This window comes from Salvelinus sp. IW2-2015, linkage group LG20, assembly GCF_002910315.2.
Source record: "Salvelinus sp. IW2-2015 linkage group LG20, ASM291031v2, whole genome shotgun sequence".
NCBI classification, from domain to species: Eukaryota; Metazoa; Chordata; class Actinopteri; order Salmoniformes; family Salmonidae; genus Salvelinus; species Salvelinus sp. IW2-2015.
This window is the reverse complement of record NC_036860.1, coordinates 67,607,936-67,635,739: the sequence shown is the minus strand read 5'-3', so window position 1 is coordinate 67,635,739 and position 27,804 is coordinate 67,607,936. Positions and strand designations below refer to the sequence as shown.

Genomic DNA, 27,804 nt, shown 5'->3' with positions numbered 1-27,804 from the left:
TATGCATTGGGGAAGGTAGCGTCCTGATGGAATCCATCAAAGTCTGATTCGTCCGTTGGACTGCCAGATGGTGAAGCAGGATTCATCACTCCAGAGAACACTTTTCCACTGCTCCAGATTTACACCACTCCAGTTGACGCTTAGCATTGCACATGGTGATCTTAGGCTTGTGTGCGGCTGTTCGGCCATGGAAACCCATTTCATGAAGCTCCCGACTAACAGTTACTGTGCTGACGTTGCTTCCAGAGGCAGTTTGGAATTCGGTAGTGAGTGCAACCGCGGAGAGGCGATTTTTGCRCACTACAGCGTAGCGCTTGTGTGGCCAACCACTTCAAGGCTGAGCTGTTGACGCTCCTAGACGTTTCACTTCACAATAACAGCACTTACAGTTAATTGACCGGGGCAGCTCTAGCAAGACAGAAATTTGACGAACTGACTTGTTGGAAAGGTGGCATCCTATGACGGTGCCACGTTGAAAGTCACTGAGCTCTTCAGTATGGCCATTCTACTGCCAATGTTTGTCTATGGAGACTGCATGGCTGTGTGCTCAATTGTATGCATTTTGTTACATTACAGACTTATTCTACAATAGATTTAATAAATATTTTCCATCAGCAATCTACACACAATACCCCATTATAACAAAGCGAAAACAGTTTTTTTTATAAATGTCTGCAAATGGATGCATCCTGCTTCCATTGATCATCCTTGAGATGTTTCTACTTCATTGGAGTCCACCTGTGGTAAATTCAATTGATTGGACATGATTTGGAAAGGCACACACCTGTCTATAAGGTCCCGCAGTTGACAGTGCATGTCTGTGCAAAAACCCGAGCCATGAGGTCGAAAGAATTGTCCTTAGAGCTCAGACAGGATCGTTGTTGAGGCACAGATCTGGGAAAGAGCACCAAAAAAATGTCTGCAGCATAGAAGGTAYCCAAGAACACAGCGGCCTCCATCATTCTTAAATGGAAGAAGTTTAGAACCACGAAGACTCAGAGCTGACCGCCCGGCCGAACTGAGCAATCGGGGGAGAAGAGCCTTGGTCAAGGAGGTGACCAAGAACCCAATGGTCAATCTGACAGAGCTTCAGAGTTCCTCTGTGGAGATAGGAGAACCTTTCAGAAGGACAACAATCTCTGCAGCACTCCACCAAAATCAGGCCTTTATGGTAGAATGGCCAGACGGAAGCTACTCCTCAGAAAAATGCACGACAACCCGCTTGGAGTTTGCCAAAAGGCACCTAAAGGACTCTCAGACAATGAGAAACAAGATTCTCAGGTCTGATAAAACCAAAATTGAACTCTTTGGCCTGAATGCCAAGCATCACGTAGGGAGGAAATCAGGCACCATCCCTACAGTGAAGCATGGTGGTGGCAGCATCACGCTGTGGGGATGTTATTCAGCGGCAGGGACTGGGTGACTAGTCAGGATCGAGGCAAAGATTAACAGAGCAAAGTACAGAGAGATGCTTGATGAAAACTTGCGCCAGAATGCTCAGGACCTCAGATAGGGGTGAAGGTTCACCTTCCAACAGGACAATAACCCTAAGCACACAGCCAAGACAACACAGGAGTGCCTTCGGGACAAGTCTCTGAATGTCCTTGAGTGGCCCCGCCAGAGCCCGGACTTAAAACCGATCAAACATCTCTGGAGAGACCTGAAAATAGCTGTGCAGCAACGCTCCTCATCCAACCTGACAGAGCTTGAGAGGATATGCAGAGAATGTGAGAAACTCCCCAAATACAGGTGTGCCAAGCATGTAGGGTCATACCCAAGAAGACTCAATACTGTAATTGCTGCCAAAGGTCCTTCAACAAAGTACTGAGTAAAGGGTCTGAATACATATATAAAATGAGTTTTTTWAAATTTGTAATACATTTGCAAAAACTTCTAAAAACATGTTTTTGCTTTGTCATTATGGGTTATTTAATCAATTTTAGAATAAGGCTGCAACATAAAATGTGGAAAAAGTCAATGGGTCTGAATACTTTCCGAAGGCACTGTATAACTAGCTTGGTGTCCGATCTGTGTTGTCTTGCCAATGCTGTCACAACCATAAGGAGTTGAGAAAACTGCACAAATAGATCTGGGACCTCTTCCGACTGAAGAACGAGAGAGACGGAGTAGCTAATGTTGGCGAGAGGGGGAGGGGACTCGGGCCTATAAAACATGTAGTGCCTTGCTTTAATCTACAAAGCATATGGCTCCATCTCTACAGTAAAACAGAACATCAAAGACAGAATGAATTTTTTCCAGGAACACTCGCTATGGGGCAGACAGAAACTTTTCCAGGAACACTGTTGCTATGAAGGCAGACAGACCAGGACAAGATTGATAAAAAAAAAATACGAAATAGAATCTTTGTTTTGAGGCTCCATTGGCCTTTCATTCTTAGTTGCAACATTCAGAGAATTGTTTCCAGGAGGTTTATCTAGAACTATTAGTGGTGGTTGGCATGGGTAAGCTGCCACAGCACAGTCAGCGCTGTGGTACTAAAGCAGAAGGAAAACAATCACGTCGCCCAGCATGAAAAACAAAGCAATGACAGCATTTTCTCCACAGTCACTTCAACTCTAACCACTGACATGTCTGATCTGCAGAAAGAAAGACACAAATGATGTTCACCCATGACTGCGTGACCGCACATGCCTCCAACTCAATCAAGTTCGCAGACGACACTACAGTAGTAGGCCTGATTACCAACAATGACGAGACAGCCTACAGGGAGGTGTTGAGGGCCCTGGGAGTGTGGTGCCAGGAAAATAACCTCACACTTAACGTTAACAAAACTGATCGTGGACTTCAGGAAACAGCAGAGAGAACAACCCCCCCCATCAACGGGACCGCAGTGGAGAAGGTGGAAAGTTTCAAGTTCCTTGGCGTACACATCAATGAAACTGAAAATGGTACACCCACACAGTGTGGTGAAGAAATTTGGCTTGGCACCTAAAACCCTCAAACTTTTACACATGCACAATTGAGAGCAACCTGTCGGGCTGTATCTCTGCCTGGTACGGCAACTGCACCGCCCGCAACCGCAGGGCTCTCAAGAGGTTGTTGCGGTCTGCCAAATGCATCACCGGGGGTAAACTACCTGGGGGACACCTACAGCACCCAATRTCACAGGAAGGCCAAAAAGATCATCAAGGACAACAACCACCCGAGCCACTGCCTGTTCACCCCGCTATCATCCAGAAGGCGAGGTCAGTACAGTTGCATCAAAGCTGGGACCGAGAGACTGAAAAACAGCTCAAGGCATTCAGACYGTTAAATAGCCATCACTAGCACAGAGGCTGGTGGAATGTACATAGGCCGTGAAATCACTGGCCACTTAAACAAATGGAACACTAGTCACTTTAATAMTGTTTACATATTTTGCATTACTCATCTCATATGTATACACTGTATTCTATCCTACTGTATCTTAGTCTATACTGCTCAAATACTTCTAGGTTTTGCTTTAGCCTGCCTGGAGTGCCAGGTGGGAGGAGGTTGGTCTTTTGAGACTTTTATATTGGTTCCATTGTGCCAGGCATGCTCAATCAAGTCCAGCTAAAGTATTTAAATTAGTATTGAACCCAGACCAGCTTAGGAACTATAATCAATACCATGCAATGGTTACATAAGCCACCTCTCCCCTCCCATTTTTTTTTTTTCATCGAAGGAAGTAGGCATCTTTAAAGTATTAATAAAAAGTCTGATGCCCTGAGGACTGAAGGAGTTTAATCTAAAAGGGTAACACAGAAAGCCCCTGGATCTTCATACCTTAAGAAACACTTCAAAACCCTTGGATTATACTTAAAATCCACACATGTACACTTGATACTTTCTATTGTATCCACACCAATTATATTAGCTAACTTCAAGCACATTTCAAGGCCGTTCATTTTCTCTCACCACTGACTTGTCTTCTGAGCACCTCCCTCTTGGCCATGGTTCAGGAAGTGTGGGAGTCTGTCAACATTAGGACAGTGGTAATGCACCGCCTCCCATTAAAAATAAGGATCCATGAACTAAAACTAGTGTTCAGTTCACTGTCCCAACTTGTCTATACCAGCCTACCAGGATCTCTATAGTCAGTGTTATGTTCAGCCCGCCTACTGTAACACCCCCAGGGATTTATTTTCTTCCATCAGCTAGAGGAGACCAAGCCTGTTAGAACCAGACCAAGGCCCGTCTCTCTGTTGAAATTGTGAATCACTTCCTCCCAGTAACAGCAGCAACACGGACATGACTCAAAGTAATTAGATCAGAAATTCATCAAATCAGGTGTATACTCAGTCAGGTGAATTGACTGTAGGCCAACCGTACGTACGTACAGTGCCTTCAGAAAGCATTCACACCCCTTGACCTTTTCCACACTGTTGGTACACCCTGAATTCAACATTAAATCTATTTTCTCACCCTTCTACTGCACACAAGACAATAATGACAAAGTGAAAACATGCTCTTAGTAATTTTGGCAAATGTATTTGAAAATGAACTACATAAATCGAATTTACATAAGTATTCACACCTGTGTCAATGCTTTCTGTTTAAGTTTAAGAGCTTTGGATTGTACAATATTAATTCTTCAACCTCTGTCAAGTTGGTTGTTGATCATTGCTAGACAGCCATTTAAGTCATGCCATCGATTTTCAAAACGAATTAAGTCAAAACTAACTATGCCACTCAGGAACATTCAACGTCGTCTTGGTAAGCAACTCCAGTGTATTTTTGACCATTAATTTTAGGTTATGGTCCTGCTGAAAGGTGAAATTGTCTCCCAGTGTCTGTTGAAAAGCAGACTGAACCAGGTTTAACCTCTATGATTCTGCCTGTGCTTAGCTCCATTCCTTTTCACCCCCCCCCCCCCAAAGAAAACTTCCTAGTCCTTGCCAATGACAAGCATACCCATAACATGATGCAGCCACCACCATGCTTGAAAATCTGAAGAGTGCAACTCAGTGATGTGTTGGATTTGCCCCAAACATAATGCTTTGGCTTACTGGTGCTCTTCCATGCCGTCCCTAGGAGGGGTGCGTCACTTGAGTGGGTTGAGTCACTGACGTGATCTTCTGACGTGGTCTGCATTGGGTTGTGCCGTGGCGGAGATCTTTGTGGGCTATACTCGGCCTTGTTTCAATATGGTAAGTTGGTGGTTGAAGATATCCCTCTAGTGGTGTGGGGGCTGTGCTTTGGCAAAGTGGGTGGGGTTATATCCTGCCTGTTTGGCYCTGTCTGGGGGTACCTTCGGATGGGGCCACAGTGTCTCYTGACCCCTCCTGTCTCAGCCTCCAGTATTTATTCTGCAGTAGTTTATGTGTCGGGGGGGCTAGGGTCAGTCTTATATCTGGAGTATTTCTCCTGTCTTATCCGGTGTTCTGTGTGAATTTAAGTATGCTCTCTCCAATTCTCTCTTTCTCGGAGGACCTGAGCCCTAGGACCATGCCTCAGGACTACCTGGCATGATGACTCCTTGTTGTCCCCAGTCCACCTGGCCGTGCTGCTGCTCCAGTTTCAACTGTTCTGCCTGCGGCTATGGAACCCTGACTTGTTCACTGTGATTACTATTATTTGACCATGCTGGTCATTTATGAACATTTTGAACATCTTGGCCATGTTCTGTTATAATCTCCACCCAGCACAGCCAGAAGAGGACTGGCCACCCATCATAGCCTGGTTCCTCTAGGTTTCTTCCTAGGTTTTGGCCTTTCTAGAGAGTTTTTCCTAGCCACCGTGCTTCTACATCTGCATTGCTTGCTGTTTGAGGTTTTAGGCTGGGTTTCTGTACAGCACTTTGAGATATCAGCTGATGTAAGAAGGGCTATATAAATACATTTGATTTGAATTAGGACAAATTGAATTTCTTTGCCACATTTTTTGCCATTTTACTTTATTGCGTTATTACCAACAGGATGCATGTTTTGGAATATTTTTATTCTGTACAGGCTTCCTTCTTTTCACTCGGTCATTTAGGTTAGTATTGTGGAGGAACTACAATGTTAACCCATCCCCAGATKTATCACTGCCATTAAACTCTGGTAGTGTTTTAAAGTCACCATTGGCCTCATGGTGAAAATCCCTGAGCAGTTTCCTTCCTCTCTGACAACTGAGTTAGAAAGAACACCTGTATCTTTGTAGTGRCTGGGTGTATTGATACACCATCCAAAGCCTAATCAATAACTTCATAATGCTCAAAGGCATATTCAATGTTTGTTTTTTTACCCATCTACCAATAGGTGCCCTTCTTTGTGAAGCATTAGAAAACCTCCCTGGTCTTTGTGGTTGAATCTGTGTTTGAAATACACTGCTCGACAGATGGACATTACAGATAATTATATGTGTGGGGTACAGAGATGAGGTAGTCATTCAAAAATAAAGGTTAAACACTATTATTGCACACAGAGTGAGTCCAATCAATGTGACCTGTTAAGCACATTTACGCCTGAACTTATCTAGGCTTACCAAAAACAAAGGCGTTGAATAAATTAGACTCAAAACATTTCAGCTTTTTATTTTTAATTAAATTTGTAAACATTTCTAAAAACATAATTACACTTTGACATTATGGGGTATTGTGTGTAGGCCAGTGACACAAAATCCCATTTTAAATTCAGGATGTTACAACAAAATGGAAAGTGGAGAACGTCAAGGTGAGTACTTTCTGAAGGCATGGTGCCCTCCTTCCTGTAGTGGCGTCCTAAATGATTGACACCCTTGATGAAGATGAGAAATAATAGCTGCATAAAATTCTAAATATATATTTTTTTTTAACGAGGGAAATTATTAGCCAAAAGTTTAGTATTTGGTCCCATATTCCTAGCACACAATGATTACATCAAGTTTGTGACTCAAACTTATTGGATGTATTTGCAGTTTGTTTTGGTTGTCTCAGATAMTTTTTTTGCCCAAAAKAAATGAATGGTAAAACACATTGTATCATTTTGGATTCACTTTTATTGTAAATAACAATAGAATATGGTTCTAAACACTTCTACATTAATGTGGATGCTACCATGATTACGGATAATCCTGAAAGAACCGTGAATAATGATGAGTGAAAGTTACAGAGGGCCAAAGACATACTAACCTTTCACCATTACCAATAACAGGAGAGGTTAGCATGTTTTTGGGGGTATTATCTTTGACCATCTGTAGCTTTCGCACTCATCATTATTCACGATTCAGTCTGGATTATCCGTAATAAATGGTAGCATCCACATTAATGTAGAAAAGGGTTTACAAACATTCTATTCTTATTTAAAATAAAAGTGACTCCAAAATGACAATACAATATTTAGTCATTCATGCCTACTGGGCACAACTGCAAATGATTCCAACAAGTTTGTAGAGGCCGAAGCTCGATTTAGGCATTGTGTGCTGAAAATATATGGACAAAATACTACACTTGGACTACTTTATTTATACAAATCTTTAGGGGTGTCAATAATTTGAACCCCTACCTTGTTGAGAAAAAGTATTAAACAAAATCTGAGCAATTGTATTACAATGCACCAAAAAAATGTGGCATACAATGTCGCTCAGTATTTTAATTCTTTATTTTCGTCATTATTGCTCATATTTATTAAGGGTGTCAATCATTTCGGACCCCACAGTGTGTGTGTGTGTGTGTACACATAGGTAGAGGGTAAGGTTCTCTATTGTCACTAAAAGCCTCTATGCAGGAGGTTGAGATTGTGAAGATCATGTTACCTGAGGGAAGGCCTTTGCCCCGAAGCCTCTCCCGAATCTCCTTGCTCCTCTCTGGAATAGACTCCCTATCACTCTGGGACAGCAGGCCATCCAACTGATGGAGAAAGACAGAAAAAGTGGGAGCGAGAGAGAGAGAGAGAGAACAAATGGGCAAGAGCACGCAAGAAAATGAGAAAGAGCGAGCAAATGAGAGAGWGAGCAGGAAGGAGAGAGTGAGAATAAAGGAAAGCAAGAAACAAAAAAAGACAATGGTTGAGGTTATCACAAGGAGYTGGAGGGGACATTAAATAGTCTGTCTGAGGTGTCATAAAATCACTTGGGGTTGACGTGGACCACATTCCTCACAACAGAAACATGGTATATTGGTTACGTTGTGCTGTAACCAATCAGATAACGGCCTTTAAGCCTGTTGTCCTTCCTCTGCTTGCACTTCGATGAGAAGCTAGGGAGTGTGACACAGGGAAAGACCGTATTGGATTCAGTCATACATTTTAGTCGTTTAGCAGACTCTTATCCAGAGCACCTTAYGTTAGTGCATTCATAAGATACTGGAGCTAGGGAGACAACATATCACAATCGTAGCATTTTCCCCTCAAAGTAGCTTTCAGCAAAGTCAGTGGTAGTAGTAAAAGACAAGCGCAGAGGTATTTATTTAAGATACTCTGAGGTAGGGTTTCAGACATTTTGGGAAGACTGGCTCGGACTCCGCTGTACTGACGTTATGGGGAAGCTTGTTCTGTCATTGGGAAGCCAGAACAGAGAAGAGCTTTGACCAGGCTGAGCGGGGCGCACAGTAGGTAAAGTAGAGTCCCTTCAAACTGTTCTGTTCCAAGCTTTGCCATTTGGCAATGGGCTTCACTAAACAGTTAAGAGTTCTCTATTATAGATCAAAATATGACTATAGAGAATTAATGTGTTTTAGGCTTGGGCAATATACCAAATACCTGGGTATTTTTGGAAAAATACCATCAAAATGATTTATTTTAAGTTTTTCCCAWTAAATTGAAATATTTGTAGCTACTTTAAGTTAAATACCTGCAGTCAACTTGTGCAATACCTTAGGAGAAAAAGCAGATTGCGTTCCTCATTTCACATTATGAAGYTTACCATAGTTCCCCCAGAAAAGTTGAGCCAGTCACGTGTTAGTAAATAGTACAACGGTAGAAAGAGGGAGCTGGTGAGTCCATAGAGTTCTATATCTATTGGAGAGTCTCTGTGGTGCAGCACACGAGGTGAAGAAGTTACACATATGCMATTCACTACTAAATGTTTGCTATCTTGTTCCTCCGTTCTTCTGCCCTCCGCTCCGCRTACACATGYTGCTCTTCCTTCAGAAAAGCATTTCTAAKAATTTTTTGAAGATAAATACACAACGCAGAGACCGAGTACGAGGGGTCAAGAGGAGGAGAAGTAAAATCGAATTAACGATGAATGGAAATAGTGTTTTTTCTGTAATAGGGAATTATTGATCAATGGGTCAGAGACATGGGAGGAATGTGTTTATACATTGAGCCTGAAACAGGMTACTTGTTATTTGGCCATTGGCCCAGTTGTACTGCAAGGACTTCTAATTGGTCAACCACAGGCTAGGGCTGGGTTATAAAACTATATCCTGTCCCTCTGTTCTGTGGAGAGAATCACAGGAGAGCATCACTGAGGACAGGGGAGAACAACCATCTACCTCCCCGTATGATTTGTCTTCTTCGAATAAACCTATTTTCCTCCCCCTGATTTGCTTTGGGGTCTGTGTTATTTAAACAACAACATCACCTGCTAACACATGCATSACAACTTTCTTCATTTGGACAATTTCTCTCGTTCACTTTCGCCTGTAAATGTCCACACTCACCAAAACTGACACTCGGTAGCTACTAGCTATGCTTCTATAACTTTATGAGCCGAATTTGCCTGTCCTTGCAATTMGTTTATGTTCGTTAGCATTTAGCTAACTACATCCATCTGATTTAGCTATTACTTTTGCTAATTTTGTTAGCATTCTGGTCAGACTGCCAACAGGAAGGAATTTTTTATTTTTATTTTTTTTACGCACCCCTTGAGTGCTATCCAGGTAATACCGTAAGAATGGTATGAAAAGCTGGATACCGCCCAAGCCTACTGTATTTTGTTAAGAATAAGGGGCATTAAACCCACAGGTCCATTATAAATGTTACAACACTAGCTAACAGTGATGTGTTGTAGTCGTTTACCTGGGAGAGGCTGCCCAGCACCAGTCGGACCAGCTTTCTGATGTGTGTGAAGGAGGGTTCGCAGCTAGAATTTCTGATGTGTGTGCTGCAGGCGTCCATTACGGTGAGAACAGACATACGGCTCAGGGTGGTGTCGTCACACATGTTGAGGAGAATACTGTTCAGGTGCTCACCCAGCTTCATCGGCTGAGACAGACATCACAAAGGGGTTAATGAACACTTACGAGAAGTAGACATAAAAACATAATTTCTGCAAATTAGAAAAACATGATTGCTGATCCGTTTCCAACTTGTGAATATATCATCTATGGATTATGAATGTTGTAGCTGTACCTGACTCTGTGGAACCTCATAGTCAGCTCCCCAAAACAAGGTCATTCCAAGGGAATACATGTGCATCTGTGAAAAATTAATWAATAAATAAAAACAAACAGGATAAGTGGTTCCAATCATTTAGACACACACACAAAAAGTAGCAGCTGTAGTTGGGAAGAAAAAAAAAACAAGGGAGGACGAGCTCTCGTCTGACTAGTACAACAATATCCTGACCCTTTGTTCTGTTCTGGAACTAAGCGACTAGAACCAAACCTGTTCCATTCCATAGAATTCTGCAGGAAAGCTCCTTAAGAGCAGAGGAATAGCTTCCCCTCAGAGTTGGGCTTGGTGAAGGAAAGAATAACTAGAGGATTGCCAAAGAATGCAACATCATAGCCTTGAATGTCTTAGGAACAGTCAGAGTTCACCACAAGCTTAAAAGAGTAAAACTACAATTTCTTGAGTTATGAATGTGATTCACAAACCCCTCATAATCGCCATGTCCTCTCTGTAATTATACAGCGCATGGCATTTATAGTGCAAATAAAAGAGAAAAGCATAACCGGGAGGTCCGTGGGGCGACGCACCATTGGCCTAGCGTCGTCCGGGTTAGGCCGGTAGGGATATCCTTGTCTCATCGCGCTCCAGCGACTCCTGTGGCGGGCCGGGCGCAGTGCGCGCTAACCGAGGGGGGCGGGTGCACGGTGTTTCCTCCGACACATTGGTGCGGCTGGCTTCCGCGTTGGAGGCGCGCTGTGTTAAGAAGCAGTGCGGCTTGGTTGGGTTGTGCTTCGGAGGACGCATGACTTTCGACCTTCGTCTCTCCCGAGCCCGTACGGGAGTTGTAGCGATGAGACAAGATAGTAATTACTAGCGATTGGATACCACGAAAATTAGGGAGAAAAGGGGGTAAAAATAATAATAAAATAAATAAATAAARAGAGAAAAGCATAGGACGTTGTAATATCATTCATATTTATTTCTATTATAAATGAGAATCGAAACCTTATTGTAGCCTAACCTATACAGTTACAGTGGATAGTCACTATTGACTGTGTACAGCGCTGTGTGTTGAGGTATGTGATTCTTGGCCAGAGATAGGAGGTATGTTGGGKTCAATTCAGGAAGTAAACTGAAATGGAATTGACCCCAACCCTAGCACGGTCTGTTATGCTTTTGATTGACATAGTTTTTTTTATGTACACAAAGCAACAACCCCACAAACAGATGTGTTGCTACTGAAACAATACAGAATCTTCTCTATGAGACGAGAGAGAGCGAAGAGAAACGACAGAGGCAGAGAGCGAGAGGCAGAGAGACAGGAAAGTTTTACATGACGTCTACTTTGATGCTCATTAGCATTTACAAATCCGAGTAAAAWATAAAAATCTATTTAAAAAAAAAAAGTCACCTTTGTCAGAGAGATTAACACGGTTATCAAAAGGATAAGCCTACACAAAACAGTTCTTATTTTAAATGTTTCTAAAAATCCCCTATGGGAAAAATCAAAAAATGGTGGAAAACGATTGGAACCATTTCCCTGTTTGACCACTGCACCTTCTAACATAATAATATACAGTATGATAAATACCTTCTCTATATCTGACAGAGAGGAGAGAGTGACTCCCTCCAGGACCTCTGGAGCTGTGAAGGCCCTCAGGTCCTGCTGCGTCACGTTCTCGTCTGTGAAGGAGATGCTGCCTGAGGGCATCAACAACAGGGACCAGGGAGAGATGATGAAGCCCAGGGCAGAGGGGTCTGGAGGGAGACAGCATGGGATTAGAGGGAACCGGAGTGTCTTGATTCAATACAACAGTCACACAGCACATCATGATGAATCTCAATTGTTAGGACTTCAGTTGCTTTAGCCGAGAGACTTTAATCAAAGCCTGCAGGTATGATGATTTAGTACGGTTATGGATGAAGACAGTCATGAAAATAAAATAACCGTCAATAAATATATTTAAAAACACAGTCAGTGTTTCCACTGCACTCATTCAACTGTGGCACTGAGCCAAGGCAAAATCATTGCCGCCATGCCAAAAAAAATTTAACATTTCTGTCAAGGCGCAGTTTGAAGATGCTAGAACAGTCCACATTTCCTTTTCCTCTGACAACAAAATTAGTAAATGTATAGAGAAAAKTCAGATAACCCCATGGTACAATAGTTGAACCTATTTACCTAGTCTGCTCGTTGTGTCCTCAGAGAGAAACATTACTCTCGAGGAGCATTCAAGTAACAAGTGCCATAGGGCGGAAAACCTGCATTCTGACAAGCAGTCAATGCACAACAATTCTTGCAATCACAGGAAAACAGCCGTTTTAAAATTCCCTTTGTTAAAGAGATGTTCCCAGCATTCCATTCCTACTTAATTTATTTGTCAATTCCTAAATATGCACTAACTGCACCATTTCAGAGTTTTTAGTAGCGCCATGGTTAAAGCACATTACCACTCAGCAATTCACCATGAGTGCATAGGGGAGAGAGGGGCTAAATGTAACATGGGTCAATTGTAGGGTAACACACCACCAAAACTCAATTATTTTTGAGGGACTGACTTAAATTGCGATGAGACCGATGACATTTTTAGAGTAGTGGCAACCAGGGAAAGTGTTGGGAAGAAAAATAGTGACATGAAGTGAGAAGTACAGGCAGGTAGCATGTTACCCTAACAGGTAGGCCCACATTATTCTCACTGTTTATGTATGTTTTTTTAGGGCATAAAATTCATCAATAGGATGTAAAGTAGTTAAAATGATCACATTTGGGATCTAGCTAATAATTAGCCCAGTAGGGTAAATGCAGATYGGCAACCCCATGCCTCAGCCTATTTATTTATAGCCAATATGTTGAAGTGTATATATATTTTTTAAACATAATTTTACCAATATGTTATTATTTCGGCTGATTTCTGGGAGGTGGAAATTAGACATTTTATTTTAATTCATTTTGGAGAAGAAAGTCCTTCTACATTTTCGGACCCGGGACACCGAAAACAGGAGGGGGGTGGGTGTTTAAGGAGAAGTCCTTCCCCTCCTTGATTTGGGGGTCCGGTGTCCTCCCCCGGATAATTTTTTATATAGAAGGACTGAGCAGCTCAGTTCTAGGGACTTTTTAAAAGTACATTCTACTCCAAAATGAACAACTTTTTTTCAGAGGAAACACCGCAAAAATTATCAACAAGGAAGTCGCCTGTTTTACAATGGGGGTCAGTAGGAAAGAATGTTTTGGGAAAATCATTATTATTAAGTCCCGTTATTACTCCAACTTTGTGAAAGTACATTTTTATTGACGAAAATGAAAACTAAGGCGTGTCTTTAGTTTGCACATCCGCAGCTCGGCATGAGATGACCGTTACACCCGATGACGTGTTTCTGCGCAGGCGCTTAGCGAGCCAAAGTTCAGAAAACGCCAGGATGATGGTTAACTGCTGCCGCCTAGCAACCATCAAGAACTTAAGAGCCTCAGCATTACAGCTACATTTCAATACTAAGCCACAGGCAGAACTTTACCGCAATCATGACTAGGTCGGTTGGGCGGAAATAAAAAGTAGAGGCTTGGTCGCCGCCAATACCTTTCAGATATAAAGAAATGTCGTCGGGATGCTCAAGTTGGCAAAAAAATAAATAAAACTCTTGGTTTGAAAGGTGTGACAGAGAGAAATGGGCCCTCAGAAATGGAGTAATTCTCCTTTCCTACAAAGCAACACTCAGGAGGTTGAGTTACACTGAACTAACGTCTTAAAAATATACAAAGGAATGTTAGAGCTGCACTGCAAAATTCCTTTCTTTGACGGACTGATATTTTGCTCCTCCGAGAGGAAGAGAAGAAAGAAAAAAGACGGGGGAAAAAAGGTTTAAGTACAAMATTTTTTCAAAGACTGGAATTCACAAAGTAAATAGGATGTTTCCTGTTGAATTATTTTTGACCGTCTTGCAAAGACCTCACTGGAAAAGCTGGATGTCATTGTAAGTAATTTTACTCAAGAAAATCTATGTACAACTCCAATTCCTATCCTTACCATCATAAACACTTGAGTTAAGGCAACACCCATACTTGATAAAATTCAACAGAGAGACAAAAAGGCAGTCCAACAACCCAAATACTTAACGCACTTGAAGGAGATCCCACAGTAAGACTGCACCCTATTCCCTATATACTTGACATTAACATTTTAGTCATTTAGCAGACGTTCTTATCCAAAGCAAATTACGGTAGTGAGTGCATACATTTTCATACTGGTCCCCCATGGGAATCGAACCCACAACCCTGATGTTGCAAGCCAACTGAGCCACATGGGCCCTTGGTTGAAAGCAGCCTTAAACTACTCCAGTCAGGCAGCACCATCAGATAAGCTTTGTTATCAGGGTTTGGGACTCAGATCAATGATGAGGCAGAGAGCCAGGCCAGGGTGTAGCTAGGGCTCTAAAAATAGCAGMAGGCAGGCAGCAAACTGTACAGTAYCATGCTAACCAGCTATCAKTTTTWTTWTTTTTTTWATCGCACAAACTWAACAAGCTTTGAGGGTACTGGGTATCACCACAATACCTTTTTTCCATTTTTAGATCATACTGTCTAGAATTGAAGTGATAAGCAGGAAGCAGAAAAGCCACTTAAATCACAAAAACCCAACACATTACTTAACCTAGTTAAACAACTCCATTCCCACGAACATGGTAGCTAACAAAATCTGTAGGTAACTAATMAACCGGACAAACAAACAAACTACTATTTTACACAAAGTAGGCTATATATGACATCACTGGAGGTGAAGGTTTAGTGTTTGGACAGACAGTGTTGCTCTGTCACAGCCATAACGTTGTAAACAGAATAGTACTGTGTTCCCTACGTAGTGCACTTCCTTTGGGGAAAAAAAGGTAATTGTGACTTGTCAAAAGTAGAGCATGTCATAGGGAGCCATTCTGGATATAGACAGAGGGAATCATTTCTTTAGTTYGTCTCGGAGCAGGACACATTCCTGACTAGGAATTATATGGTGGCTGGGTTGAACTAAGGTCTCTACTTGTACCCTCTAGTTTAGTGGTAGTAACACCTGCAATCAATTGGTTTATTTCCACAAAAACAAAACTTTATGATTCTGTTAGTAAAAGTAGGGCACTGGTATACAAGAATAGAGAGGACTACAAGCAAATAAAAATCGCAGTCACACACAGCCTTCAAAAAGTATTCACACCCCTTCACTTTTCCACATTTTGTTGTTACACAGCCTGAATGTAAAAATGTATTAAAATTAAGATTGTCACAGATCGACACACACAAWACCCCATAATGTCAAAGTGAAATTTTGCTTAACTCATTCCATGTTCARTAATAGTGGTTAACATGATTTGTTTAATAACTACCCAGTCTCTGTACCTCACACATACAGATAAAGTCCCTCAGGAGASCAGTGAATTTCAAACATTTAACCACAAAGACCAGGGAGGTTTTTCAATGCCTTACAAAAGGTCACCAATTGGTAGATGTGTAAAAAATAACAAAAAAACAAATAAAAGCAGATGCTGAATATCCCTTTGAGCATGAAGTTATTAATTAGGCTTTGGATGGTGTATCAATACACCCAGTCACTACAAAGATACAGGTGTCCTTCCTAACTCAGTTGCCGGTGAGGAAGGAAACTGCTCAGGGATTTGACCATGAGGTGACATTAAAACAGTTAGAGTTTAATAGCTGTGATAGAAAACTGAGGATGGATCAACAACATTGTAGTTACRCCACAATAACTAACATAAATAACAGAGGGGGGAAAAAAGGAAGTCTGTACAGAATAAAAATATATTCCAAAACATGCATCATGTTTGCAACAAGGCACTTAAATAATACTGCAAAGAATGTGGCAAGGAAATKWACTTCTTGTCCTGATAAAGTGTTATGTTTGGGGCCAATCCAATACATCAATGAGTACCACTTCATATTTTCAAGCATGGTGGTGGCTGCATCATGTTATGGGTATGATCGTCAACGGCAAGGACTAGAGGTTTTTAGGCTTAAAAGAGATGGAATATGCACAAAATCCTAGAGGATAACCTGGTTATGTCTGCTTTCCAACAAGCACTGGGAGATGAATTCACCTTTCAGCAGGAAAATAACCTAAAACACATGGCCAAATCTACACTGGAGTTGCTTACCAAGACTACATTGAATGTTCCTTAGTGGCTTAATTACAGTTGACTTAAAAATCATCTTGAAAATCGATGGCAAGACTTGAAAATGGCTGTCTAGCAATGATCAACACACAACTTGACAGAGGTTGAAGAAATTTTTTAATAATAATAAAAAAAAATATATATATATATATTTATTTTTTAATGGGCAAATGTTGTGCAATCCAGGTGTGCAGAGCTCTTAGAGACTTACAGGCTGACCATACCGCTCGCGTTGCAAAATAAATGTGGAAATCTATGTTATTCAATTATTCCACCCACACCGCTTGCAAGCGTCTGCGTTGCCAAGGGCTAAAATAGAAATCAGTACCATTTCTGACGCAGATCGCGCTGAAAGTCCTGCCTCTCCCATCTCATTGGCTTATAGAAGCAGGTACCCACGTGCCATCTCCTCATTGGTTATACCCACGTGGGTGACTGAAAGAYGAATGAGAACAGTGGCGGTAATGCACCTAATTTATGAAAGTTGCCAATCGCAATATAAAGTCAAGAGAAGAAAAAGCCTGGAAGGAGGAGAGATGACTAGAAACGAGTCGGTTGACCGTTTTATGTGAGGATTAATTGGCGGAGTAGAGGACCTAGGACCAGGTAAAATAACAACTTAATGTTTATATCCCTGGACAAATTAGATAGCAACAGCAAGCTAGCTAAATAGGACGAATTAGCTAGCAAGTGCAAGCTAACTAGCCATAAATGTTTAATGCTTTTCGATCTGTCCCCAAATTAATATAATTGGTTCAGAGTTTGTTTTGATATTTTAACCTGCGTGTCGTGATCGCGTTTGGTGTGGGGGGACAAAATAAATGTATGCAYGATGGCGCACACGCTTAGCCGGTTTGGGKTYCSKKKTWYMRSYKSYTYYWWWAAAARKWWTKRMYYSGGKKKTWAWWMYTWWKKWAAWTWKRWTTYYKKWWTTYMWTTWAWWMMWTKKYYWAAAAMMWKKTTTYMMYTTKKYMWKRWKKWWTKKKKWRRWKGKTWAWKKTTTWWTTWAWYCMWTTTTWAWTYMRRSYKKWAMMAAAWKKKGRAKWARKYMARGGGKWWKRAWWMYTTYYKRARGSMMYKKWMMWKSMWKKWMMARAMMWTKAARGRWWMYYYTTCCATGACAGACTGACCAGGTGAATCCAGGTGAAAGYGATGAACCCTTATTGAGGTCCCTTGTTAAATACACTTCAAATGTAGATGAAATGGGAGGAGACAGGTTAAAGCAGGATTTTTAAGAGGGTGAATGGGCAAGACAAAAGATTTATGTGCCTTTGAATGGGGWATGGAGTAGGTGCCAGGCGCAACGGTTTGTGTCAAGAACTGCAACGCTGCTGGGTTTTTCACACGCAACAGTTGTGTGTATCAAGAACGGTCCACCACCCAAAGGATATCCAGCCAACTTGGCACAACTGTGGGAAGCATTAGTCAACATAGGCCAGAATCTGAGGGCAAAAGGGGGAGGTTCTACTCAATATTAGGAAGGTGTTGCTAATGTTTGGTATAGTCATGTATGGTTACATGTATAAAATGAAGGCTTTTTGGACATGGTTGACATGCACAGGATTCCGCTTGGCTAATAAACATTCCCATCAACTAACCAAGGACACAGTAGAGCATGCAATCGCAATGCGGATGGTTGTTTGTTTTGGTGGTAGGGGAACGTTCCGGACCATTGTAGTAAGAAGTTACTTCAATTACATATGGTTCTCATTGCAAATCCTTCACTCAGCATTCCATAACCATGCACATGAGGTCACAATTTGGACGACATGGGTCCTGTTATGTCTGGCAAAAACCAAACACTKCATTCCACAGTAAGAACCTCCTATTGAACGGTCAAGCATGGTGGTGTTCKTWTCATGGTGTGGGGATGCTTTGCTGCCYCGGGGCCTGGACGACATGCCATCATTGAAGGAACCATAAATGAACCATGAATTCTGCTCTKAAAAATCAGAGAATTCTACRAGGAGAATGTCAGGCCATCCGTCTGTGAGCTAAAGCCCAGCTGGGTCATGCAACAAGACCATGATACAAAAAGACACAAGCAAGTCTACATCTGAAAAGCAACATTAAAAAAATGTTATGTAATGGCCTAGTCAAAGTCTAGACCTAAACCCGATTGAGATGTGGCAGGACCTGAAACAAGCAGTTAATGCTGGAAAATCCAYAAATGTCACTGACTTAAAGCAGTTCTGCATGGAAGAGTAGGCCAAAATATATCCAGAGTAGAGATGTATGAGGTGTCCACCACTCAAACTGATGTCAAAACTCCATCTTCAACCAGAAATCACATTTCTTTTCAAATACTGTAAAAAACTATTTACGTTTGCTGTGACATTTTTTTGGTTACTACATGATYYCATGTGTCATTTCACAGTTTTGATGTTTTCACTATTATTCTGCAATGTAGAAAATAGAAAAGAAAAACCAAAAAAAAACACCTTGAATGAGTAGGTGTGTCCAAACGTTTGACTGGTACCACACACACACACACACACACGTATGTGGACACTCCTTCAAATTAGTGGAATAGGCTATTTCAGCCACACCCGTAAAACAAGGTCCATACAGAAATGGTTTGTCAAGATCCGTGTGGAAGAACTTGACTAGCCTGCACAGAGCTCTGACCTCAACATCAGGTCCGACCTCAAATTTTATTTTTTTATTTCACCTTTATTTAACCAGGTAGGCTAGTTGAGAACAAGTTCTCATTTACAACTGCGACCTGGCCAAGATAAAACAAAGCAGTGTGACACAGACAATACAGTTACACATGGAGTAAACAATAAACAAGCCAATAACACAATAAACAAGTCAATGACACAATAAATAAGTCAATGACACAGTAGAAAAAAGAAAGTCTATATACAGTGTGTGCAAAAGGCATGAGGAGGAAGGCAATAAATAGGCCATAGGAGCGAATAATTACAATTTAGCAGATTAACACTGGAGTGATCAATGAGCAGATGATGATGTGCAAGTAGAGATACTGGTGTGCAAAAGAGCTGAAAAGTAAATAAAATAAAAACAGTATGGGGATGAGGTAGGTAGATTGAGTGGGCTATTTACAGATGGACTATTTACAGATGGACTATGTACAGCTGCAGCGATCGGTTAGCTGCTCAGATAGTTGATGTTTAAAGTTGGTGAGGGAAATAAGTCTCCAACTTCAGCGATTTTTGCAATTCGTTCCAGTCACTGGCAGCAGAGAACTGGAAGGAAAGGCGGCCAAATGAGGTGTTGGCTTTGGGGATGATCAGTGAGATATACCTGCTGGAACGTGTGCTACGGGTGGGTGTTGTTATCGTGACCAGTGAACTGAGATAAGGCGGAGCTTTACCTAGCATAGACTTATAGATGACCTGGAGCCAGTGGGTCTGGCGACAAATATGTAGCGAGGGCCAGCCGACTAGAGCATACAGGTCGCAGTGGTGGGTGGTATAAGGTGATTTGGTAACAAAACGGATGGCACTGTCATAGACTGCATCCAGTTTGCTGAGTAGAGTGTTGGAAGCTATTTTGTAGATGACATCGCCGAAGTCGASGATCGGTAGGATAGTCAGTTTTACTAGGGTAAGTTTGGCGGCGTGAGTGAAGGAGGCTTTGTTGCGAAATAGAAAGCCGATTCTAGATTTGATTTTGGATTGGAGATGTTTAATATGAGTCTGGAAGGAGAGTTTACAGTCTAGCCAGACACCTAGGTATTTATAGTTGTCCAYATATTCTAGGTCGGAACCATCCAGGGTGGTGATGCTAGTCGGGCGGGTGCGGGCAGCGAACAGTTGAAAAGCATGCATTTGGTTTTACTAGCGTTTAAGAGCAGTTGGATGCCACGGAAGGAGTGTTGTATGGCATTGAAGCTCGTTTGGAGGTTAGTTAGCACAGTGTCCAAGGAAGGGCCAGAAGTATACAGAATGGTGTCGTCTGCGTAGAGGTGGATCAGGGAATCGCCCGCAGCAAGAGTGACATCATTAAAATATACAGAGAAAAATAGTCGGCCCGAGAATTGAACCGTGTGGTACCCCCATAGAGACTGCCAGAGGTCCGGTCAACATGCCCTCCGATTTGACACACTGAACTCTGTCTGCAAAGTAGTTGGTGAACCAGGCGAGGCAGTCATTAGAAAAACCAAGGCTATTGAGTCTGCCGATAAGAATACGGTGATTGACAGAGTCGAAAGCCTTGGCCAGGTCGATGAAGACGGCTGCACAGTAGTCTTATCGATGGCGGTTATGATATCGTTTAGTACCTTGAGCGYGGCTGAGGTGCACCCGTGACCGKCTCGGAAGCCGGATTGCRCAGCGSAGAAGGTACGGTKGGATTCGAAATGGTCAGTGATCTGTTTATTAACTTGACTTTCGAAGATTTTAGATAGGCAGAGCAGGATGGATATAGGTCTGTAACAGTTTGGGTCCAGGGTGTCTCCCCCTTTGAAGAGGGGGATGACCGCGGCAGCTTTCCAATCTTTAGGGATCTCGGACGATACGAAAGAGAGGTTGAACAGGCTGGTAATAGGGGTTGCAACAATGGCGGCGGATAGTTTTAGAAAGAGAGGGTCCAGATTGTCTAGCCCAGCTGATTTGTACAGGTCCAGGTTTTGCAGCTCTTTCAGAACATCTGCTGTCTGGATTTGGGTGAAGGAGAAGCTGGGGAGGCAGAGCTTTTGGCCGGGGTTGGAGTAGCCAGGAGGAAAGCATGGCCAGCCGTTGAGAAATGCTTATTTAAATTTTCGATTATCATGGATTTATCAGTGGTGACCGTGTTACCTAGCCTCAGTGCAGTGGGTAGCTGGGAGGAGGTGCTCTTGTTCTCCATGGACTTTAGTGTCCCAAAACTTTTTGGAGTTAGAGCTACAGGATGCGAGTTTCTGCTTGAAAAAGMTAGCCTTTGCTTTCCTGACTGACTGCGTGTATTGGTTTCTGACTTCCCTGAACAGTTGCATATCGTGGGGACTATTCGATGCTATTGCAGTCYACCACAGGATGTTTTTGTGCTAGTCAAGGGCAGTCAGGTCTGGAGTGAACCAAGGGCTATATCTGTTCTTAGATCTGCATTTTTTGAACGGGGCATGCTTATCTAAGATGGCGAGGAAATTACTTTTAAAGAATGACCAGGCATCCTCGACTGACGGGATGAAGTCGATATCCTTCCAGGATACCCGGGCCAGGTCGATTAGAAAGGCCTGCTCGCAGAAGTGTTTTAGGGAGMGTTTGACAGTGATGAGGGGTAGTTGTTTGACTGTGGACCCATAGCGGATACAGGCAATGAGGCAGTGATCGCTGAGATCCTGATTGAAAACAGCGGAGGTGTATTTGGAGGGCAAGTTGGTCAGGATAATGTCTATGASGGTGCCCATGTTTACGGATTTASGGTTGTACCTGGTGGGTTCCTTGAKGATTTGTGTGAGATTGAGGGCATCTAGCTTAGATTGTAGGACTGCCGGGGTGTTAAGCATATCCCAGTTTAGGTCACCTAACAGAACGAACTCTGAAGTTAGATGGGGTGCGATCAATTCACAAATGGTGTCCAGGGCACAGCTGGGAGCGGAGGGGGGTCGATAGCAGGCGGCAACAGTGAGAGACTTATTWCTGGAGAGATTMATTTTTAAAATKAGAAGTTCGAACTGTTTGGGTATAGACCTGGAAAGTATGACAGAACTTTGCAGGCTCTCTCTGCAGTAGATTGCAACTMCTCCCCCTTTGGCAGTTCTATCTTGACGGAAAATGTTGTAGCTGGGTATGGWAWTYTCAGAATTGTTGGTGGCCTTCCTAAGCCAGGATTCRGACACGGCAAGGACATCAGGGTTAGCGGAGTGTGCTAAAGCAGTGAGTAAAACTAACTTAGGGAGGAGGCATCTGATGTTGACATGCATGAAAMCAAGGTTTTTTCGATCACAGAAGTCAACAAATGAGAGTGCCTGGGGACACGCAGGGCCTGGGYTTATCTCCACATCACCCGAGGAACAGAGGAGTAGTAGGATGAGGGTGCGGCTAAAGGCTATCAAAACTGGTCGCCTAGAGCGTTGGGGACAAAGAATAAAAGGAGCAGATTTCTGGGCGTGATAGAATAGATTCAGGGCATAATGTGCAGACAGGGTTATGGTGGGGTGCGAGTACAGCGGAGGTAAGCCCAGGCACTGAGTGATGATAAGAGAGGTTGTATCTCGTAATGCTCGTGGCTGAATGTCCCTGCAGCAATGTTCCAACATCTAGCAGAAAGCCTTCCCAGAAGAGTGGAGGCTGTTATTGCAGCAAAGGGGGAACCAACGCCATGTCAAAGCCCATGATTTTTGAATTAAATGTTCTACACACACACACACACACATCACTGTTAGTCTATAGATAAATGTGCAAATTCTTTCCCAATACGGCCTTTGTTCTAAAAATAGCTTATTTTTTTTTATTTTAGTACCAGGGGGGAAAAAATCATGTGACTACTTGGAACAGTCAAAAAAGGTCAAATGCCCATCCCTATATGGGAGATACTGATCAACAACTACAGGAAGTGTTTGGTTGCAGTCATTGCAGCCAAAGGTGGCATAACCAGTTATTGAGTGTAAGGGRTCAAATTCCTTTTTCACACAGGGGCATTGGGTGTTGCATAACGGTTTACTAAATAAATGTGTGTGTGGGGGGAGTTATCCATATGTTGGACTCATTTGTTCACTCAGGTTCCCTTYAAAAATAGGTTTTGGTTGAAAATCTGATAACATTCAGTGACTAAAATATGCAAAAAGTAGAGAAAATAAGGGAAATACTTCTTCATGCCACTGTATGCATGAGGGCCCTAGATCAAGGCTACATTTCACATTCATTAACCAAGGACAGTAGCATTCTGAAGTCGCATGCCATCACCTCACCACCCTGAAGGTACAGGCCAATTACACAACCACACTGGGCAGGCCTGAGTCAAAGAGGGAGCAAGGAGACTGTCTTACTCAGAAGTAGGTTAACAAAATCCTGAAGGAGGATTCCTGGAATAAGGAACAGAATCCTCCAACTGGGATTTCTCTGAAAACCTTATTAGTTTGGAAAAGTTACCGGAATTGTACAACCCTACTTCAAGGATCATATGACAGAAGCTGGGTATTGTCCTCTGACCCTAGTGACACAGACAATCTACACAGAGTCTCCCATCTCTGTCTCTCTACAGTGACCGGTCTGATGATGACATCAAGGGCCTTTGCATAGATGACCAGTATGTGGTCAAAAAGGCTGGCAGGCATACAAGACAGATCGGCCCACGGCCCCGAGAGACCGGCCCACGGCCCCGAGAGACCGGCCCACGGCCCAGAGAGACCGGCCCACGGCCCCGAGAGAGCGACCCACGGCCCCGAGAGAGCGACCCAAGGCAGCAGAGCCCTTTGAACCTCCATGTTGTCAATACAGACCACAGGCAGTGGAAAATAAAGCATCCTTTGTATGAAAGTCTGTTGGCCAGCACCACAACCCCCCCTATCCTTATCTGTTGAACACTGGGGTTGTGCAGGCCGATGTACCAGCAGCTTGCATTGAGGAACATCTCAAAGCTCAGTAGGCCATTTGCTGGAGATGAGAAATTAGTCAATTCATAAAAAATATATGAATCATATTTCTATAAGTCAATCTGCCACACATTTCCTTGAACATCGCACTACAAAATATAGGCTACATTGTTTTCATTGAAGGACTAACAGAGGATGAGAAGGCAAAGAACCACCTAGAATGAAGTAAAGAAAACATGGTTGAGGCAACTTTTCTCCCTTAACAGCTAATATGAAGTCCAGTAAGTAAAGTCATATTGGATTCACTTTTAAATATGTTCATAAATCAAAAATGGATCGAGAGCCTCAAATCACAGAAGTTCATTAAAATATATATACATTTATTTTTTTAAAGGCTGAAATGCTCAAGAGCAGTTCCATTGTTAGGAATGCCAAACCATCATATGGAAGCGCTAACAGACTTAGACAGTCTCAAATCCCACCCTATTCCCTATATAGTGTACTCTTTTTGACCAGGGCCAATAGTGCTCAGTGCACTATATAGGGAGCCAATTGAGATGCATCCAGAGCTTAGAATGCCAAAGACAAATATTTCCACATTAAGTGAGGTAACTAGCTAGAGGCAGGATCGCTGTGGTTTGGAAGAAAGTGTGTGTTTATATTTTGACCGGGCATTAGAACTATGACATATTCTGTTTGACATCTGCTATGATTTCTCTCACACCAAACAGTAGGCTTATTGGCTCAAATATAATAAAACGAAAAATAATAAAATAAAAGTTTTACGAGAGTAGGTGGTTACGTCCTTTGACTCGTGAGCCTACCAAATCGGTTTAAGGAATATTCACAAAACATTTAGGTAGCTACATACTGCATCTTCATGACGTACTGAAACACAACATGTCATTTGTCCAGCCATTTTAAAATGCATAAAGGCCAGGCAACTAATACATGTAATACAATTACACAAAGTCAGAGGCTTGTTTCCATTGTTGTCCTCTTTTGCTAGGTTAGTGGCAGAAACATAAGTGACATGGGCACTCTGATATGCACGCAATCATACACAACGTCCACATATTTACAAAACATATATATTTTACACATATCAATACAGTTGAAGTCGGAAGTTTACATACACTTAGGTTGGAGTCATTAAAWCTCGTTTTTCAACCACTCCACAAATTTCTTGTTAACAAACTATAGTTTTGGAAAGTCGTGCATGACACAAGTAGTTTTCCCAACAAATGTTTACAGACAGATTATTGTACTGTATCACAATTCCAGTGGGTCAGAAGTTTACATACACCAAGTTGACTGTGCYTTTAAACAGCTTGGAATATACCAGAAAATTATGTCATGGCTTAAGAATCTTCTGATAGGCTAATTGACATAATTTGAGTCAATTGAGTGTAGCGGGATGTATTCAAGGCCTACCTTTCAAACTCATTGCCTCTTTGCTTGACATCATGGGAAAATCAAAAGAATCAGCCAAGAACTCAGAAAATAAGAACTCCACAAGTCTTTCACCTTGGGAGCAATTCCAAATGCCTGAAGTACCACGTTCATCTGTACAAAATAGTACAAGTATAAACACCGACCACCGCAGCCATCATACCATTCAGGAAGGAGACGCATTCTGCTCCTTAGAGATGAACATACTTTGGTGTGAAAAGTACAAATCAATCCCAGAACAACAGCAAAGGACCTTGTGAAGATCTGGAGGAAACATATACAAAAGTATCTATATCCACAGTAAAACGAGTCCTATATCGACATAACCCGAAAGGCCGCCCAGCAAGGAAGAAGCCACTGCTCCAAAACCGCCATAAAAAAGCCAGCGACACGGTTAAACTGCACATGGGGACAAAGATCGAACTTTTTGGAGAAATGTCCTCTGGTCTGATGAGACAAAAAATAGAACTGTTTGGCCATAATGACCAATCATTATTTAGGAAAAAGGGGGAGCTTGCAAGCTAAGAACACCATCCCAACTGTGAAGCCAGGGGTGGCTGCATCCATTTGGGGGTGCTTTGCTGCAGGAGGACTGGTGCACTTCACAAATAGATGCATCATAAGGAGGGAAAATGATTGTGCTATATTTAAGAGCAACATCAGTCATGAATAAAGCTTGGTCACAAATGGTCTTCCAAATTACAATGACCCCAACAACTTCCAAAGTTTTGCAAAAATGGCTTAAGGACACAAAGTCAAAGTATGTTGAGGCCATCCAAAGCCTGACCTCGATCCTATAGAATAATGTGGGCAGAACTGAAAAAATCGTGTGGAGCAAGGAGGCCTACAAACCTGACTCAGTCCCAACCACGCTCTGTCAGGAATGGGCCAAAATTCACCAACTTATTGTGGAAGCTTGTGAGAGCTACCCGAATTGTTTGACCCAAGTTAACAATTTAAAGGCAATGCTACCAAATACTAATTGAATGTATGAACTTCTGACCCACTGTGAATGTGATGAAAGAAATAAAAGCTAAATAAAAATCTTACATTATCATTCTAACATTTCACATTCTTAAAATAATAGTGTCGACATAAACAGGAAATGTTTACTAGGATTAAATGTCAGGAATTGTGAAAAACTGAGTTAAAATGTATTTGCTAAGGTGTTGTAAACTTCCGACTCAACTGTCTGTATACACATATATACACACACACACACACGTATATGTGTATACATACACACACACACTAGCGCAGAGTGGCTTTACACTTGGCTAGGATGCCATCTCAACAATAACCAAGCCCTGCAGGAGTGTCTGAACCAAAAGACTGGCAGAAACGGTTTCTCAGCAATGGAGTTTTTTTTCCCACTCTACCACTGCTGCCATGTATAAAAACGTGTTCTGGCCCGTACCGCTCTTGAATCGACATGGCACAAAATCTGTWGCACTGCCTCTCGTGGCGTAGGAATGACAGTCCCTAACAGTAGTAAGACAGCTCTTCAGATACTGGGGGACTGAACCGTGCACGATTTCATGTTCTAATTCAAGCGTCAGATGAATGACTCTTTCATCAACTGATAGCCACCGTAGTGAGCTGAGAAGGGCCAACAAGAGCCCGAGGGAGAAGATTCAGAATGACCCTTGACATTATAGTCTGAGCTGCCTCTAGCTTGTTCTTAAATGAACAAATGAGAGCTTCTGTACCACATATTGTACGCAGTCAAACTGAGGCGGCACGAACACTGCTGCAAGGGTTTTCAAGGTCCCTTTTTCTCTAGAAATGTGGCCTTTTCTGACTAGAAACGTCACTTTCTGGTTGACCTTGGCAATTACTCCCCTGTCGGGAACCGGTCTTGTTCACAGCCTAACTATCTAACACAGTTCTTGGCTGTAACCGCTGTGTCACCAACCGTGACGAACACCTGATGATCTACCTAGCCTAATCTTAAAGCCAAATAAAGTGGACTCCGTTTTCCCCAAATAAAGAGACAGCTTGTTGTCTGAGCCAGTTACTGATACTCGTCAGTTCTGCACAAAGCTGGCTCTCAACCACGCTGTTTTATTTTAGCTTAGTTATTTATCAAATGAGGTACATTTTCAAAAAACAAATGCAACAGATATTCAGAGACTGAGGGACAACCAGGAAAAACTGAATAAAGATGAGGTAGGAGACGATAGAGGAGAGATGGTAGAGGGGAGAGACTGGGGGACAACCAGGAAACTGTTCTCACTCCGTCTCTACTGATCTCCATCGTCTCTACTGTTCTTCACTCCGTTCCTCTGTATCTCACTACCCGTCTTACTGTCCTTCATCCCGTCTTACTGTCTCTCCCCTCGTCTCTACTGTTCTCCCGTTCCTACTTGTTGGTCTCTCAATCCCGTTCTTGCGTCTCCATACTGTCTCTCCACTCCCTCTCCATCCCGCTCTCTGCGTCTCTACTGTCTTCGTTCTCTTGCGTTCTCTTCATTCAGACTT

General features: G+C 42.5%; 1 protein-coding gene across 4 annotated transcripts in view; it reads right to left on the bottom strand.

Moving 5' to 3' along the window:
• Positions 1–27,804, bottom strand: part of ptpn13 (protein tyrosine phosphatase non-receptor type 13) — a 129,803-nt gene that overhangs the window by 76,794 nt on the left and 25,205 nt on the right. For all 4 annotated transcript variants that reach the window (XM_024013726.2, XM_024013729.2, XM_024013730.2 and 1 more), the window contains exons 3-6: positions 11,812–11,978; positions 10,239–10,304; positions 9,906–10,091; positions 7,699–7,792 (exon numbers count right to left, since the gene is read on the bottom strand). In XM_024013726.2, the coding sequence (XP_023869494.1) occupies positions 7,699–7,792; positions 9,906–10,091; positions 10,239–10,304; positions 11,812–11,978 (513 nt within the window). The remainder of the gene's footprint in view (positions 1–7,698; positions 7,793–9,905; positions 10,092–10,238; positions 10,305–11,811; positions 11,979–27,804) is intronic.